The sequence below is a fragment of the Acytostelium subglobosum genome (genome assembly GCF_000787575.1).
Source record: "Acytostelium subglobosum LB1 DNA, scaffold: scaffold2, whole genome shotgun sequence".
Classification (NCBI taxonomy): domain Eukaryota; phylum Evosea; class Eumycetozoa; order Acytosteliales; family Acytosteliaceae; genus Acytostelium; species Acytostelium subglobosum.
Genome location: NW_012236530.1, coordinates 632,311 through 649,933, shown reverse-complemented (window position 1 = coordinate 649,933; position 17,623 = coordinate 632,311). Strand labels below are relative to the sequence as shown.

General features: G+C 44.6%; 7 protein-coding genes across 7 annotated transcripts; 4 read left to right on the top strand and 3 right to left on the bottom strand.

The window, feature by feature from the left end:
* Positions 1–21: 21 nt before the first annotated feature.
* Positions 22–2,108, bottom strand: SAMD00019534_010350 (hypothetical protein; the record flags this gene model as incomplete). The annotated part of the gene is made up of 3 exons (XM_012903002.1): positions 22–230; positions 297–1,840; positions 1,912–2,108. 3 exons carry the CDS (start codon positions 2,106–2,108, stop codon positions 22–24), a joined length of 1,950 nt encoding a protein of 649 aa, XP_012758456.1.
* A 357-nt stretch (positions 2,109–2,465) lies between these two features.
* Positions 2,466–3,365, top strand: SAMD00019534_010340 (hypothetical protein; the record flags this gene model as incomplete). Its single annotated transcript, XM_012903001.1, has 3 exons — positions 2,466–2,679; positions 2,753–2,853; positions 2,934–3,365. Coding segments are annotated over 3 exons (747 nt in total), but the record flags the coding sequence as incomplete, so codon positions are not given.
* Positions 3,366–3,517: 152 nt separating this feature from the next.
* Positions 3,518–4,336, bottom strand: SAMD00019534_010330 (hypothetical protein; the record flags this gene model as incomplete). Its single annotated transcript, XM_012903000.1, has 1 exon — positions 3,518–4,336. The coding sequence occupies one exon, from the start codon at positions 4,334–4,336 to the stop codon at positions 3,518–3,520; it is 819 nt and encodes a 272-aa protein (XP_012758454.1).
* Positions 4,337–6,628: 2,292 nt separating this feature from the next.
* On the top strand, positions 6,629–9,862 carry SAMD00019534_010320 (hypothetical protein; the record flags this gene model as incomplete). Its single annotated transcript, XM_012902999.1, has 5 exons — positions 6,629–7,757; positions 7,818–8,449; positions 8,518–8,746; positions 8,811–9,026; positions 9,453–9,862. 5 exons carry the CDS (start codon positions 6,629–6,631, stop codon positions 9,860–9,862), a joined length of 2,616 nt encoding a protein of 871 aa, XP_012758453.1.
* A 152-nt stretch (positions 9,863–10,014) lies between these two features.
* SAMD00019534_010310 (hypothetical protein) lies at positions 10,015–10,860 on the bottom strand (the record flags this gene model as incomplete). The annotated part of the gene is made up of 2 exons (XM_012902998.1): positions 10,015–10,378; positions 10,496–10,860. Coding segments are annotated over 2 exons (729 nt in total), but the record flags the coding sequence as incomplete, so codon positions are not given.
* Positions 10,861–12,871: 2,011 nt separating this feature from the next.
* Positions 12,872–17,061, top strand: SAMD00019534_010300 (hypothetical protein; the record flags this gene model as incomplete). Its single annotated transcript, XM_012902997.1, has 5 exons — positions 12,872–13,028; positions 13,083–13,403; positions 13,474–13,773; positions 13,835–14,149; positions 14,213–17,061. The coding sequence occupies 5 exons, from the start codon at positions 12,872–12,874 to the stop codon at positions 17,059–17,061; spliced, it is 3,942 nt and encodes a 1,313-aa protein (XP_012758451.1).
* Positions 17,062–17,293: 232 nt separating this feature from the next.
* Positions 17,294–17,461, top strand: SAMD00019534_010290 (hypothetical protein; the record flags this gene model as incomplete). Its single annotated transcript, XM_012902996.1, has 1 exon — positions 17,294–17,461. The coding sequence occupies one exon, from the start codon at positions 17,294–17,296 to the stop codon at positions 17,459–17,461; it is 168 nt and encodes a 55-aa protein (XP_012758450.1).
* Positions 17,462–17,623: the final 162 nt, after the last annotated feature.

The following is a 17,623-nucleotide window of genomic DNA, read 5'->3' as shown; positions in this document are numbered from 1 at the left end:
ATATATGTTGCCTATGTGTTGCTACAACTTTGATCGAAGACGAGCTTGATCAATCTCTTCCTTTTGAGTGATTGGTGTCTTGGTCATCTTCTCCATGAACTCAGAGTACTTCTTGCCACGACCATCAGTCGTGGTACTTGGCTGAGGTGACGATGTTATCTGTAGCTTCCAAAGTGCCTTCAGGAACTTGTTGGTTGAAGTTCTTCTCATTACTTCCAATCCATGTTTATCTGAGTTGTGTATAGCAAGTGTTTAGTTAGATGAACTTATTCTGTGTTGGCTCGATTCGAACTTACCTTGACCATTGGCGTAGTTGAAGAAATGTACAAGTGATGCAACTGGTATGGAGAAGTTAAGGTCGGTGATAATTGAACCATTCTTCTGTTTGGCATTGCATGTGACAATGCCCAAGAAGTTGCCTTGATGATCAAACAGTCCTCCTCCACTGTTGCCAGAGTGCACAGGTGCAGTCGTTTGATAGCTGACTGCCATTCCTTCGACGAATATAATATTAGATACGATGCCATTGGTCACACTTATTGGAGGGTTCTGAGTTGGCGGCAGAAGTGGATATCCAAGCACGGATACCTCTGCACCATGCTTGACGTTGAGCAACATGTTGCAGTCGACATGGTTGAACAAAGTTGTATCCTCGTCGCGGATCTTTAACAATGCAATGTCCAAGTGAGTGTGAGAGATGTACTCGATGTTGCCCTGGAGCCATACGTGTCCCTTGATCGTCTCCTTGCCTTTCATCGCAGAGTAATCGATTCGAAGGTCGACACTGTAGTTTTTGTACATCGATGGCGGGTATGCGCCACTGATGTCTGACTTGTGGATCGAAGGTATTGACGGACCAAGCAGATGTGCATTGGTTAATATATATCCATTCTCTGAGATCAGAACACCTGATCCCCAAGTGTCTTTGAACTTGACCAATACTATCGAGTGCTTCTGTTGATCCAACCTGCTGTTGACCAGGCTGTTGCTGCCAATCCTGCTACTGATGCTACTTTTATAGTTGCGGACGAGTTGGTCCGTGTGTGAAGACATGTGAATTTGACCTTGAAGGTTGAGATTGGTGATGAATGTATGTGAAGGGATGAGTGGCGATAGATTGAAAGGTATCTTGTCATCCTTTGCTCGGATAGGCGCCGTGACCACAGCCACCAGATGACCATGAGAATCAAACACGGCAGCACCCTCGCTGCCAGGCAGACAACGTGCATCTGTGAGGAAGAGTGAAGGGTGATCGTATGGACGAGCCGCAATCGCATTACACAGTATACCACTGGATACAGAGTTGAGGAAGATTGTCGGTGAGATGAAGCCAAATGGTGATGCTATGATTGTGAGTTTCTCGCCGGTGCGCGAGGCCACCGACGTGTTGGCAAAGGTAATGGCGCGAACTGCTGGGTCGACTAATGGTGTGGTCGCTCGCAGCAGCACCAAAGACAGAGCTCTGGGCGTGCTGACGGAGAAGTATGACTTGATCTGGTCGACAATCTCAATGACCGAAGGGTGCACTGGCAACATGGATTGGTATCGACAAGGTATCCAATCCTTCAGAGGGTCATAGACACGCTCCTCGGCCACCTTGTATATTGACAGTTGGTTGCTCGTTGCAACATCATCATGTTTGATATCCTTGTTGTAATTGCACATTATGTCTATCTCTGTGTCCTTGATCATCTCCAATGAGTCATCAGAGTTGTTGGCGACACCATTAGCTGATGGACGCACCTTCAAGAATGGTGTAAATATCGATGCCGATGTCAATATCAATCCCTGCTCCTTATTAACAATGAATCCACTACAACTGAATGTTGTGCGACCATCACTAAATGAATGATGTTATCAATGTTAGTATAAGTGTGATGTATCATGTCATGTCTTGTCATGTACACATACAATGAATGCGAGAATGTTGACACTAAGCTTGATGATGATCTATTACTTCTTAATGTTGATTCCTCTGGACCTCTTACTCTGACTACCACACAACACTGCCTCAGATGGTTGATCGACTGTACACCACCTCCATCGTCATCAGCGATTACTTGAGCAATCACAGTCGACTCATCATCACCACCATCATTTCGTTGCATGATGGTTAATATATATCTTTATTATATATCTATATCTTTTTATCTATATCTTAATATAAGAACAATGTTGTTCTAACTGTTTGAATGAATGAATGAATTGTTGTTGCAGAACTGTGTTGTTGTGAAGTAGCCGTTGGTTCTTGCTCATCACCCCACACTCGACATTGCCTCCCCAACTTGAGATGAAGAGATCCCACACACCCCTTTAAGGGGAAGCCTCGATGACTCTTCTAATCTACACTCACACTAACATGTGATCTGAGATTGAACGTGAATGAAACAATCAACCAATCATTCATTGGAGTAGTGTTGGAGGTAGAGATAGATAGTACATTAGTTGTTAGTTCACAATAATCAAACAAAGAGACACACAATAGAATGAACGCATTGAAGTACATGGGACAAAGTGAGTCCATTAGAATGGATCAATTGCTGATGGGCCAACAGTATGGCTTCTCTGTTGACCAGCTTATGGAACTTGCTGGTCTAAGTGTGGCAGCATCCGTCCAGAAATGTTATGGGTCATTGGCTAGATCACCAAAGAGAGTACTAGCAATATGTGGTCCAGGAAGTATGTAACTATTCATTCATTCATTCATCCACATCATCGAACTCATTCAATCATTCAATCATTCATTCATTAGACAATGGAGGTGACGGACTTGTTGCCTCAAGACATCTTGTACACTTTGGTTATGCAGTAGATGTACTCTATCCAAAGAGAACAGATAAGGACTTGTATAAGGTATGATCAACATCATCATTCAGGTTCAACATTATCCATTGATGACACTAACTAACATGTTTGAATGAATGAATGGTCAGAACTTGGTACTTCAATGTCAACATGTTGGTATTAGCTTCTTGGATAACATGCCAGCAGAGTCTGAATTGACATCAAGATATGGATTGGTTATAGATTCAATCTTTGGTTACAGCTTCAAAGGTGATATTAGAGCACCATTCGACTCGATTATAAAGACATTGACGGGATTGAACTCACAATCATTGCCAATTGCCTCTGTTGACATACCATCGGGATGGGATGTTGAGCAAGGCAATGTCAACAACACATTCACGCCAAGTCTGCTCATCTCTTTGGCCGCTCCCAAGAAGTGCGCCGAAAGCTTTAAAGGTACTCACTACCTTGGTGGACGATTCCTTCCACAATCATTCCTCGATGAGTTCCAACTCAACTTGCCTCAATACCCTGGTGCAGAGCAATGTGTAGACATCTCTCTGCAGCCATCCTCATCCCTCTAGAGAGTGTCAATCAATCAGTTAATAATAATAAACTATTTTGAGAGTCTATACGATTGTTTAATTAAATGTGGAGGAGGATGATGGCTGTGACAATGTAACCAACTTCCTTTCCTCTCCTCTCCAAGACTGGCCAACAAAGGGCGTGCTTAGAAGATGGCAGCAACGATGGGAACCAATATAAGGACAATGCTGGCAGCAAGTCTGGAACCAGCGTTTTTGCTGTCACTCTCCTGGATGTTGTCGGTCTCAGTGTCTGGCTTGTTGTTGTTGGTTGGCTTGTTGTTTGGCTTGTTGTCAGTGACTGGTGGGACTGGCTTGTTGTCAGTCTCCTCGGGGTCTGGCTTGTTGTCAGTCTCTGGAACAGTCTCTGGGTCTGGCTTGGTCTCTGGATCTGGCTTAGTCTCTGGGTTTGGCTTGGTCTCTGGCTCTGGCTTGGTCTCTGGAGCGGGCCATGCACCTGGGGTGACACGGACGGCTGAGGGTGGGATGTTGCCGTATGGGCCTGGAGCGACCTTCATTCCGTGCTTGGCGTTGTCCTCCTGCTGCTGCTGGAGACGGTAGAGGTACTCGCGCTTCTCGTACTCGGTCTGGATGTCCTGCTGGAGCTTGAAGACGTTCTGTTGGGAGACGAACTTCTTCTGGGCAACTGGGGCGGCACCGGCGGACACCTTGACGGTGAATGTTTGCCACTTGTCATCCGACTTGACGGCGTAGGAGTAGGTTCCGATGCGGTTAAAGATGTGTGAGACGGCATTGCCTCTCATCTGGTAGTGCTTGTTGTTGTCATTGACGTGGATCTCGTGCAGGGCCTTGTCACGGGGCACCCAGGTCAGCGTGTCTCCGGCCATCAAACTGACCTCGGCGGGGATGCCGCTAATGGAGAGCACCACCTCCTTGTTGGCGCCCTCTGACAATACAACAGTGGCTAGACAGCACAGTACAGCCAAAATTACTAGCTTGATCATTCTATACTCTCTATCTTCTCTTCTTCTTTTTAAAGAATTATATTGTTATGGTGTTATGGTTGTTGTTTGGTTTGTTTAACGAGTTTGTGTTTAGAGTTTGGTAGTAGTTTGAGTTTTAACTTCGAGTTATCTATATAAGTGGAGGGGAGGGAGGGGAAGTAGGTAGCAAGGGTTAGTATCATCCTAATATATTATAATATCCTTCCACTAATAAATAATATAAATAATAATTACCAATAGTTATTATCTCTGTATCTTCTTTCTCTCTTCACAATCTGGGTGGATACTATTATAATGTAACAAAGGGTATGTTTGAAGGATAGGTAGGAGTGATGTTAAATGGATGCTTGGCAAGGTGAACAATGGGTACTCATTCATTCACTCATTCACTCAATAGTAGTATCATCGCTACTTACAGCTTGCTTGCTCGTGTGCCATCACCTACCTTACCAATATACCTCTACTTTACCTTTGGCTTGATATGGAGGTGATGTTTGGCGATGATGGTGATGTGCTTGCTTGCTTGCTTGATTGATTGATTCCATGTATGTATGGTGTGCCACCATCACCTCTACAGCCACAGATACTACTTAATACTCCAGTTCTAAGTAGCATGGCCTCATACACATGATACACATGCAAGAAGGGTATATCCTGTTACTGCTGATGCTGTTGTTGTTGTTATTGTAGTTACACAAATATGCTACTCTGATCAAATGTATGAGTGATTGAGTGTTTGGGTGAGTGAGTGAGTGCGTGGTACATCCACTGTGATGCATTCATTCTCCAGTTGTGTGGGTGCTCGCCTCGTTGGGGTGTGGCAATATGTGGCTACCTACATTCAATCTACTACTCCATGCTTTTGGATAAGTGGGTACTCACTGTATGCGCACTAATGTTACTTCACTTCACCTCTAAGTATCATCCATCGTAACACACAACACAGTGAATGAATGAATGAATAAATGAATCATTCCTCTGAAGTTGTTGTTGGATGGTTGGTTGCTTGCTTGCTTGCATAGATGGATGGATGGAGATGGATGGATTCTCTTTATCTCTCATTTAGTGTGTGTGTTACTGTTGCATTGGAATGGCCCTCATGGTAGTGTGTGTAGGTGGTGTCACTACAAATGGACTCACAGATAACAACAACACCTTTATCAAGTTTATGTACTCAATCCTTCAACTCTACTCTACTCTGCTCTACTCTACGATATGTTGATCAACTCCAACAATCCTCCAATCCCTTCTTGAATGATAATGATAATTATTTCTAAGATTAGATTGATAGAACTGAACTGTACTCTGACCAATATAATATAATTGTTTGTTGAAAGACTGGACAAACATTCATTCGGTTAGATGGACCGTCACAACAACGTTTCTGATTAGGTGCGCATACGTTTTATTTGAATGATCAAAGAAATTGTATGTGGACAATTTTAGATCTATTTTTTTGGAGGTGCCTACCCATCGATGGTTGGTTTTGTTTGTTGGAATGCTCCAGGTCTGATGATGACCCTTGCGATCAAATTTTGAGTATTGGGTAAGGGAGGATACCTGACTTTTTGGTACCTGTTTCTCCAAACTGCATCTACATCGTCAACAATTGTAATTTAATTCTCCAAACCGATCAACAGATATATACATACATATTATTATCCTTTATTTATTTATTTATTATTTATTCATCTATTCATCTATTCATTCATACATACATACATACATTCAACAGTTTGTAGTAATAGGTAACATCACCATCTGGAAGTAAATTATTAAAAGTAGGTTAATCACAACAACCCTTCAATCAATCAAATAGACAGAATATATTAGTGTATTATAAGATTAGAGGGAGAGATAGAGTGTACCCTTTTGATCTTGACGAATGTCGTTGACAAAGTGTTTGTTTATGTGTGGTATATGATAGTGTTTGTTTGCTGGTGTGTGTGTATGTTTGGTAGTGATTGTTTATTTGAATAAACGACACACTCACACTACAAGATCTAGGGCTTAGTCCTTTTGGCATCAGTCGAGGGCATAGACGCCCCTTCATCTCAACACTCTTCAAGATCTCAGTCGACATTGTTCAAAACAGTTTGTTTGATGGTGTTTAAGTGTGACTGAGTGAGTTAGTGAGTGATGATGTGTAATCAATGTCATTCAATCAAATCGATTACTAATCTATAATACTTAGTTCTTAATAATACATTGTAGCAGTAGTAGTAGTAGTAGTAGCTATAGTTGTGTAGAAGTAATTGGAACAAAGAAAGAAATAAAGAAAAAGACAAAGGAATGAGCGACACTGGCACAGATGAGAGAGCCGGAAGAAGGACTTCTCCAGCTGTGATTGCAGGTACTGGAGCGAGTTCACATATCCCAACAGGTCATTCATCGATGCGTATAGGTCAATCACCTCTCAAACCATCAGCCAATACCAACACCAACAATAGTAATAATGGTGGTAACAACACCAGCAGCACCAACACTTTGACGACACCACCAAGAAGGACACACTCGGCTTCAGTGTCGGTGATGATGGGCGCGCATAACCATCATTCGTCATCGGCTTCGAGCGATTCCCCATCGACGCCACAGTCACCAATCATAACACCGGGCACTGCCTCTCCGACATTGTCGGCTGATTCATCGCCTGCTGCTGCCGCCCCGGCTTTGGTTAATGGCGGGGCTGCCTCACCAGGACTCGTCTCGTCGGCACTGCCGCCACGACCAAACAAACTGGCACCAAAGCTTGCCCCGCGATCAGCATCAACATTCAAAATCACGACATCGCCAAGCTCATCATCGATGTCACTCAACACCAACGTCAATGACCACGACTCGGACACTAGCAGCTCAATTGGCGACAATAACTACGATGAGAAGGATCTCATCGAACAAAAGGATGATGACGACGACACTGATGAGGAGATCGAAGAGATGCACGACAACTTTTTGAAGGAGCTCGGACTTGGCAATGCGGACAAAATCAATCAGTTGAAGGAGCAGGAGAAGAGAGAGCTCGAGATGATGGCAGGAGGTACAAAGTTCAGAGTGACCAGATGCTTTGTTGGTCTTGGACCATCGGGCGCATCGCCCTCATCACCTACTCCAACTCCAGCGTCAGCATCGGCACCAGCAACATCACCAACACCATCACCATCATCAGCAGCCACCACCAATAACAACGCACCAAATCAAAATGCCAACAACCTTAAATCAAGCCAATCTAGACAGGCAGCCTACAATCCAAGGTACTCGATATATCGTCCAGTGGCGCCACCAAAGAAGCCACTGCCTCCACCACCTCGCAAACCAGCCGCCGGCGCCGTCAAGCAATACACCAAAGCACAAGAACAATCAGCAATCCGTATCCAACGATGTTACAGACGTTACAAACAGATGTTACCCTTTAAGAAGCTAAGTAAGTGCCCTTCAATCAACCATCCGATCCAATCAATCTAACCTTGTTCCAAACAAACAGAGATACTGTACAGATATAGATGGAACATTGTACAAGAGATTGCTAGTACGGAGAGAACGTATCTGAGGACTCTGGAGCAGTTGTCCAACTTGTTCATCGAGCCACTGAGGAAGAATGGCATTGTGAGCCCAGACGACGTCAAGTTCATATTTGGTGGCATCGACGCCATCATCGCCATCAACAGACAGCTGCTCAGCGACATTGAGTACATCATCGACAAGTCGCGCTGGACGCCATACTCCATCCTGGGCAAGTCGTTCACGACGATGGGCGTCTTCCTCAAGGCCTACACCGACTATGTCAAGAACTTTGACTCGTCGCTGCGTCGTCTGGAAGCGTGCAACAAGGACATGAAGTTTGTGATGTTCATCCGTCAGGCAGAGGACCGCATCAACCCTCGCTCGCGTCTCGAATCACTGCTGATCACGCCCGTCCAGCGTATTCCACGTTATGTACTATTACTGCAAGACCTACTCAAGCACACTGAGAGCACTCATCCAGACTTCCTTCACATCTCTGAAGGACTTAAAGTGATCAAAGAGGTGGCCATCTCTATCAACGACACCAAGAGACGCGCTGACAACTCACTCAAAGTCATTGAGGCACAGAACAAGTTGGTTGGAAAGTTCCCTGTATGTATATACCTTTCAAGGATCACGCGACACTCGGCACTGACACTGACTCACCAACTCTCATTCAGAACCTTGTGGTGGCGGACAGACGATACATTCATGAGGGATTCCTGATGCATGGCCCATCCAACGCCAAGGCCAAGCGTGTATATGTATTCCTCTTTAACGACATTCTATTATTATCAAAGCCATCGACAACAGCCAACATAGCCAACATATTTAGCAAGTCCAAGTTCAAGTTCCTCAAGATAGACGACCTCAAGCCAAGTCCAAACATCTCAGACATACCAGGCAATCGTAAGTGTCTATTGGACTTCACTCAATCATACATACCATACTCACAATCAATCAACTATACCAGCTATATTGTCATTCGCGTTTGATGTTGAGTTGCAATCGGACACTCATACATTCATGGCGGATAGTGATGAGACAAAGAAGTTGTGGATGTCGCACTTTAAGAAGGTGTTTGAAGACATCAACAACCTCCAGCCCAACAACCTGACACTGGACAAGAGGGCAGTGGAGAAGGCCGATCAAGCCAAGACCTACATCGACAACTATTTCGCCAACATAAGTATGTTTAGCTCAAGCTTGATCAATCAATCAATCGATGCTAACCAATCAATCATTCAAACAGAGGCCAAAGGAAGAGTTACTAGAGGTGGAACACTGAGAGGAGGTGTCCAGATTGAGGTGGACGATGAGAAGGTACCACAGGAACCAGAACCAGCTGGCGGTGAACGACAGATATCTAGACAGCCAACATTCCATACAATGACTATTCTTCAGAAGGATGAGCGATTGAAGGGAATGGCCGAGGAGACCAGCCAGCTCAAGATGGAGAACTTGAAGTCCGAGCAACACAACCACCACATCGCAATCCAGAACTCACTGACGCTCAGCCAGGTCAATGGAGGCAATCCAAACCTGCCACATCATCCCAGCACTGGCAGCGGCAGCAGCAACAATACCAGCGGYCACAGCCACACTCACTCATCAGGAGGTGAGAGCAAGTACTCAACACTGAGGCTGATTGGATCGGTGGGCAGGTCCACGTTTAGGAAGTCGGATGTCGTCACGGAGGAGCATCCAGACGGCACGGCCACCATCTCTGAGAAGAAGAGGACAGGTCCACCATCTCTCAACAAGATCTTCTCATCAATCCAGCTCAAAGACAAGGACAAGGAGAAGGAGAAAGAGAAAGAGACCACCAAGGCAAAGACTGCGCCTCCTGCACTCGGCCTGCCGCCTCTCAATGGCGGTGGAGCCCCTGGTGGCAATAAGAGTATGCTCAACCTATCATCGTTCAGTAATGGAGGTGCCGGTGGCGGTGCCGCTGGTGGCAACAAGAGCACACTCAACCTCTCAGCGTTGAACAACGAACTCAAGAACAGACAGAGTGGACATTAGGACCCTTGGAAGCAGTTCCAACCCTGTATCATACATAATATATATAATATATATCCCATCCATCCATCCATCCAATCAATCAATCAAACCATGTACATTTATATATCTTGATTGTTAACTTAACAGATTAGTGTGATGATTTATTCGTCATCCTCCTCATCAATGTCCTCGTCTTCATTGTCGCCAGAGGTCTCAGCCTTGACATCCTCCTGCAGCATTGTGTACTCTCCGTTGTTCCAGAAGCCAATCAGGTTGAACTTAAAGTCTGACAGCTTCATGTCGAACAGCTGCAACAGTCTGGCTTGGTCTGGTGTGAGGGCGACGCCGGCAGTCGCCAAATCAAACTCGCGCTCCAATAAAATCACTCCGTTCTTCAGCGAAGTAGGCATGCCCAGCTTACGCAGGTAGGTCTCCTGAGTGTGTGGCATATCAATCTTGCCCTCTGGTCTAGTAATGGTCTCCTCTGGGATGAATCCAGCTCTTGCAAAGTCATTCTCTTTGTATGTGTTGAAGTATCTGTTTATGTGCGCGATCGAGTTGGCATGATTGATTGAACGAATGATTGGATGAATGAATGATTGTTAGACCTCTGTGTATCACTCTTGCCCTGATATAATCAATGATGATGCATACGATAAAACAGTGTCTTTAGAGTCGTTGGTAAAGAATAGACAGCACTCGCCAGAGTCCTGGAGTTGTGCGGCCAACTTGTGCAAGCCGGGCTTGTTCTCCTCGGCATCACTGCGACCGAGACCGATGGCCAAGACCTTCTTCTTTCCAAAGAGGAATCTGCTGTTGGACCAATCGGCACGTGCCTGCTTCAGATGGTTGTTGCGAACGTTGTCAAATGATATCAGGTAGATGTATTCGTACTGCTCCACACACTCTCTGACGGTGGACACCAGGCGCTTCTTCTTCTCGCCTGGGTTCTTTGTGACCTTTGTCAATGAGACAACTCTATTTCTCTTTGATTGTACCATTATTATGTATGTATTATATTATATATATGTATGTATATGTATGGTTGTATGGTGTAATGTAAGTTGTTGGTGACGTTTTGCTAAGATTATGTTATTCGTGTTTTTGAGTGCGACACAAAAAGTCGAGTGAAACGAACGATTGATCAAAATAATAAAATTAAATGAAAATAATCATTGATGCTAAACAACTTAGGGTAAGGGTAGGGTAAGTTTTCAAACTTGAACTTTACCTTCCTTCATATTACCTCTATCTTATAAACATCCCCAAACACAACATATAATCAAATGGATGTGAGTACATCGATACACACATAATAATACAGTAATGGTAATACCAGGATCGATCGATGTATTAGACTATCCCTATCTCTATCCTTTATCTTTCTTGTATGAGTATGTATTGTGTAGGTGATTGATTAGGATGGGATGGTCGGACAGAAAGACGAAGGCAACGAAGACAACAACGCCATAATCTTTGGAATATGTCCATTCAATGATGGATGGTTATTTTGATGTCAATGGAGCGTGTTGGGACTTATCTTAAATACATCATTCATTGGTGTGTTCAGGATTACACCAAAAGTCATCGGCAATTGGACAAGAAACAACAATCGTATGATATCTGACACGACAAGACAAGGCAATGATGTCTTGTTTGTTTCGTAGTCTACAACTATTTCAATACTCAATACTGTTCTTTCAACTTTGTAAACAAGTTCTTTGCTGTGTCGGTTCGACACTTCCCACTCATTCGTTGTTGGTGTGTGTTGTTGCTCTCTTCTTCACTGATGTTCTCCTTTCTCTTTACGTATTATGTACACAAGTGAGTGACACTCTCGGCAGCACAAGTCTTTGTGTTTAAGTAGGCCATCATCTCCACATTTTTGATCATATCTTTGTGTGGGCCTTCGTCATCGGGATCCAAAAAGCCGTTTCGAATTTTGCAGCTTGTTTGGCACCTCTTTGCATCAAAGATCTTACACAGCTCCGGGAAGAAGTGTCATTAATCTATGTCGTAGACATGACATGATCATGTAAGGCAAAAGTCGTGATCGTTTGGCGATCATAGTCACCATAATATGGGCAGGCCTCAGTAGCAGCTGGGATACACATTTTGGCCAGCCCACTACGCTTCGTTCGCTTTGGCCAAGTCAAGAACTGTAGGCCAAGGGTCGGACACTGGCACCGACATACTATTCTTCCAACACACACTATACTTCTCCTTGCTTCCTTATTATTGACGAAGAGATACATGTGAACTGTCTCCTTCATTCGTTGCCTTTCTTCGTGTGACATCCTTGACACCTTTTCTTCCAATTGTCCCACCATAACAATCACACTTACCTTTTTCTCTTTCTCTTTATTTAATATTATTTATTATCTCTATCCCTATCTCTCTCTACCTCTCTATCTCTTTTTTCTCCCTCCCCTCCTCCCTCTCTCCCTTTAAAGATGGCCACAACAACAACTCAACCATCCAACTCCATTTTTCTTACCTTTATATATATATTGTTGACAATCACCTTGCTGTGTAAGAATTAATTAATTAATAATTTCTTCACATCTTCGTGTCCTATCTCTCTATCTCTATCTCTATCTCTTTCTCTCTATTTCTCTATCTCTCTCTACTCTATCACTCTTTTGCCAACACAGTTCTAACCCTCCACTTTACTCCCACACTCTCCTCTCATTCATTCAATTCCTCTAAATATCCTATCTCTCTATCCCTCTCTCTCTCTCTCTCTCTATCTCTCTTCTACTTCTCTCTATCTCTACTTCTCACTCTCCTTCTATTCTATTCTTTGTTTTAATTCTTTATTTTATTCTCTGATTGATTCTTTGGCTAATTACAGATAATTCCAATTTTAATGGAGTTAATGCTGCAGGATCTGATATATTGTTGGTCAGGTACTCTGTACCACAAAATGGATACGTCCAGACTGGTGGAACATGTCAACCAATATTCTATATTACATTGAGCGGTCAATCCACTATCGATGTTGGCAGCATCAGTTTGCTGGCCAACTCGATGTTTACATCATTGAGTGTTACCGCTGTCGATACACAGAGTAGCACTCGTCAGATATTTAAGCTTAGTGCCAGTGCATCCCCAGTTGGCGTGCCAACCAACATGACTATCAATGTCCAATCACAACAATTCAAACTTGGACCATATATCTGTGATGGTATGTTCATACTTATCCATCAATCAATCAAACTATATCTAACTTTAATCCAAGACTTCACCTCATCCGAGTTCAATATTACAAAGACCAGGACACCATATCTGATGAATGGCTACATGTATGTCTTGGCCGAGCTCAACTCTAATCCATCGGTCTTCATGACAACCAACTCTTTCAGTTGCAAGACCAAGCTTGCACAGTATACCTGCCAGGTCAGCCAACTCAACAAACTGATATCCAATCAGTTGGTACTCCAGATAGGAGTCATTCCACCCTACAACAAATTATCGCCAACTAATCCAATCGAAACAACTATCAGTTACACTGGACTGCCATCAATAACTCTTTTAATTCCAAATGTATTCCCTCCATTTTGTAAGTATCACTCCATCTTCCAATCAATCAATTATTCAATCAACTAACATCAATCATTCAATCAAAATAGCATCCATAACAACAACAACATCAACTGCTGGCAAGGTATATCCACCAGCCACAGTGAAACAAGACTATCAATATGCTGCACAGTCTTTGGTGCATGTGGTTGATGTCCCCAACTCAGAGTCCATGTTGCTTGCCTACTCATCATCGACATACAGCACCTACACTGCTGTAAAGAAGAATGTATCAACTACCACATACATCAACGTAGTTCCATTCAGCCAGGCACCAATCAAGTCCTACCTTCTCGACCGTTCCAATACCACCCCAATATCTACAGTCTCTGGAACTTACACCAAGTTAAGTATGTACATCACTTCCTCCCATTCAATCAATCAAATATTAACAATCATTTACAATATTAGCTGGTAACCTTCAAAGTCTTCAAATTGACAATGCTAACTATGATAGTGGATCAGACTCAATGATTGTTGAGGTTGATGCCAAGTTTGGTACACTGTCATTGTTTGACTTTGTTTGTACTATTCCTGCCTACAACAATAGGATTGTTACAATGCCAATGCTCCAACCTCAGACTGGCTCATCATTCAAGTTTGATGAGTTTGAGTACAAGTACACCTTCTCGCTCTCCAAGAACCTGGCTGGCGATGTCCAACTGAATGTCCCACAGATAACAGATAGCCAGCCGACTACCTACTCGTTGTCCACCAACAGCAAGCGTATGTCCATTGACTCATTTATTCATCGTTCAATCATATTAACAATAGCTCATTCATAATTAGAATCGTCAATTCGTGTTAATGACCTCAAGGTGATCCCTGCCGAGTGGAACACATACTTGTTGAGGGTAGACATCACTTCACAGTACTACGTCCAGGCCATCACTGTGTCGAACACCTTCAGCTTGAACCAGTCCCATCTGATATCTGGTACCGGATACAATGGAGTGTTTGAACGTCTCTGCGAGTATACCTCACCTCTCCCATACAATGTTGTTGTAATGGATGAGCTTGGAGGCACTGTTACCGTGACCACAGACATCTACACTCCAAACAACGTACTGGATAGCAGCCTACATATCTTTACCGTGCTCAACATCACCTCAGTGCAATTCGCCAACAACAATCTCAATCTCGTGGCCACCCAAGTGAACAACACTATGTACGTTGGACTGACCAACCCGCACCCCTATATGATGCCTGTCCTGTCCTTTGACAATGACCGATCTCTCCAGTTCACTGGTTTCTTCAACGCCTCGCTCGGACAGTTTGTGTTCAACTTCTACACTCCAAGTAACTTCCTGTCTGGCCAATGCCAGTACTACATCTACAGCGGCAACTCACTCATTCCTTCGAGTGCAGTCGTAGCCCAGGTCGGACCAAGTGCCATGCTCAACATCACCTCGTCCCAAGGTGATATCATGCCACCAATGATCACAAGAATCCAAGCCGTTCCATCAACAGGTGTCATCACTCTGTCGGGATCCGTCTCACCAAGCTCGAGAGACCCAACCAACATGGGCTGGCAGCTGACCATTGTTGACCAGATCAACGGATTCTCGCATGGCTCAATTGACATCATCTCAGACATTGAGCCCAATGCATACACCGTCCAGTTCGACACGTCCGACCTGATAAATGGCAACATCTACAATGGAGTGTACTCCGTCACAATGGACATGTACAAGACTCGTGCATCCACCTTCACCTTGACCAATGTCATACTCTATGATACCAAGGGTGTCACTCACAAGACATTCAACCCAATGTCCACCATCTACGCGGGACCCTATGCCGACCAACTGTTCATCAGGACTTCGTCGAGTGACCTGTCCATTGCCGGAACTCCAAACATCGAGCAGTTCGACCTGACTACCACCACTGTCAATGTTGGCGGTACCAACAGGAATGTATCCATGACCCTCCAGTTGAAGGATTCTGGCTCTGGAGTGTCCCAGCGCCACTCTCCATACATCTACCTGACCTCGGAGACATTGGAGACAGTGCGCATCCGATCGGTTCGCTCTGGCACTGACACCTTCACAGTCAACTACCAACTTCCATTCGGTTTTGGTGGTGGCAAGAAGTTGTTGATGTCTGTGAATGGATTCATGGACAATGACCAGAACTACAAGTCATACAGTGCGTTGGAACTAAAGAGCAAGAGTATGCCATACTACATCTCAACGACATACGATCACTCCACACCAATCATCGAGTCGTCTTCAGTGTTGTCCGTTCGTGGTGGCTACCTTGCTCTGTACGGCAGGAACTTCAACCTCGACCCAGCATTGACAACGGCCACCATCAACTATGGCAATGGATACGTACCACTTGAGCTCAGCTTCGTGTCGGGTATCCATCTGCAGACCATCAAGGTGCTGCCAGTCAACACATCATCCATTTCTATTGTCATCAAGTCCAACGGAGTCAAGTCTGCACCATGGACAATCATCCCATCCAACATCCCAGCCCTGCTCCCTCCTCCCCCTCCTACTCCCGCCCCAACTCAGACTCCAACTCCAACACAGACACCAACGCAAACACCTACTCAAACACCATCACCAACTCCAACACCAACTACTCCGCCACCAACTCCCAAGCCACCAGTGATCCCAGGTGTCGACTGCCCCGGCTCACCCCCATGCAACAATCGTGGCAACTGCACCCTGAATGGCTGTGTGTGCTTCAATGAATGGACCGGTCCAGAGTGCTCGTCCAAGGCCGTTCCCATCGATCGTCCAGTTATCAACCCAGACGGACCCAAGTCCGGCTCTTCCCTACAAGATGATCTTGATCATACCAACATTCTCAAGTCCATGATCTCAATCTCTGAGATAAAGGAGCTCAGCCCATCCGATGAGGTCGTCAACAGCTTCAAGTTGGACCAATGGACCGCTTCCAATGGCTCAGCAGCCGGTGCCGTGGTCTACACAGCCACCCTACCAGGCCGCGACACCCAAGTCAATATCACCATCCAATTCTTCAGTGACGCTCACAACTACACGTTCGGAGATGTGCCCAGCCAACTGCCACAAGCCTCGTCCAAGGTCACCATCGAGCTGACTCACTTTGACTTCAAAAGCACACTCAACTCGCTCCAAGTCATCACCGAGGTGTCTCTTCAGGGTCAGCTAGAGAGTGGTTGTTCGTCCACCGACATCGGAACATCACGTGGCAATCGAGATGATGTCCGCTGGATCAAGCTCAACATCAACAGCCAGAGTGTCTATGCCCAGTTCTCACCTGTTGCCATCGTAGACAACAGGACAACTGTTGTAGTCAACAAACGACTGCCTGGCTCCAACGAGTCCGACTCTGTCCAATACCGTGGCTTGAAGATCGGCACCGTTATACCACAGTACAATGACTCTGTTGTTATCGATCCTGATTTCAGTCATCTATTCGATGTGTATGAGCCTACAACCGATGTTAGTGATGAGAAGTGTGTTGTACCTGCTTCGAAACCAAACAACATCTGGAAGATTGCATTGATTGCCGTTGGAGGATTCATCGTTGTACTTGGTCTAGTACTTGGAGGTATACTTCTCCATCGCAAGCGTAAGCTTGCACGTATCTTCATGCGTGATATGGAGTTGAAGTTAGCCAGAGCCAGCACGATCAACAAATAAACATCTTGTTTCCAAACCCTACCCTTGCCCTCAACCCTTGCCCTCGCCCTTGCCCTCTAACAATTCGACTTTGCAAGTTGAACATGATTTGATGAGCTCATTCGTAAGAGTTCATGCATGGTCCATTCATTGATTGATTGATTAAGAGGAAGGATAGGATGTTGCTGTTACAGAGGTCAACAACAAGGACGGCAGCAACAGCAATATGTTCATCATCAACATCATTAACTAGATGGCTGAGGCCGACTTGGTCATCTTTGTCATTGCACTCAACCAGAGGATGTCCTCTGTCTCTCTCAACACTCAATCATCATCACCATCATACATACTCTACAACTACATCAACAACAACAACATCTACATCACCATCAACATCAACATCAACATCAACAACTATTGATGAACAACAACGATTAACAGACTCTGATGAAGATGTACATTCAGCGTTGTTACGTCAATACTGCAATCATAATACATTCAAAGAGCTGTTCGATATACGTGAACTTTACATCAATGGAAGAAACTCATATGCTGAGAAGAGGTATGTGTAGTCAATCACACT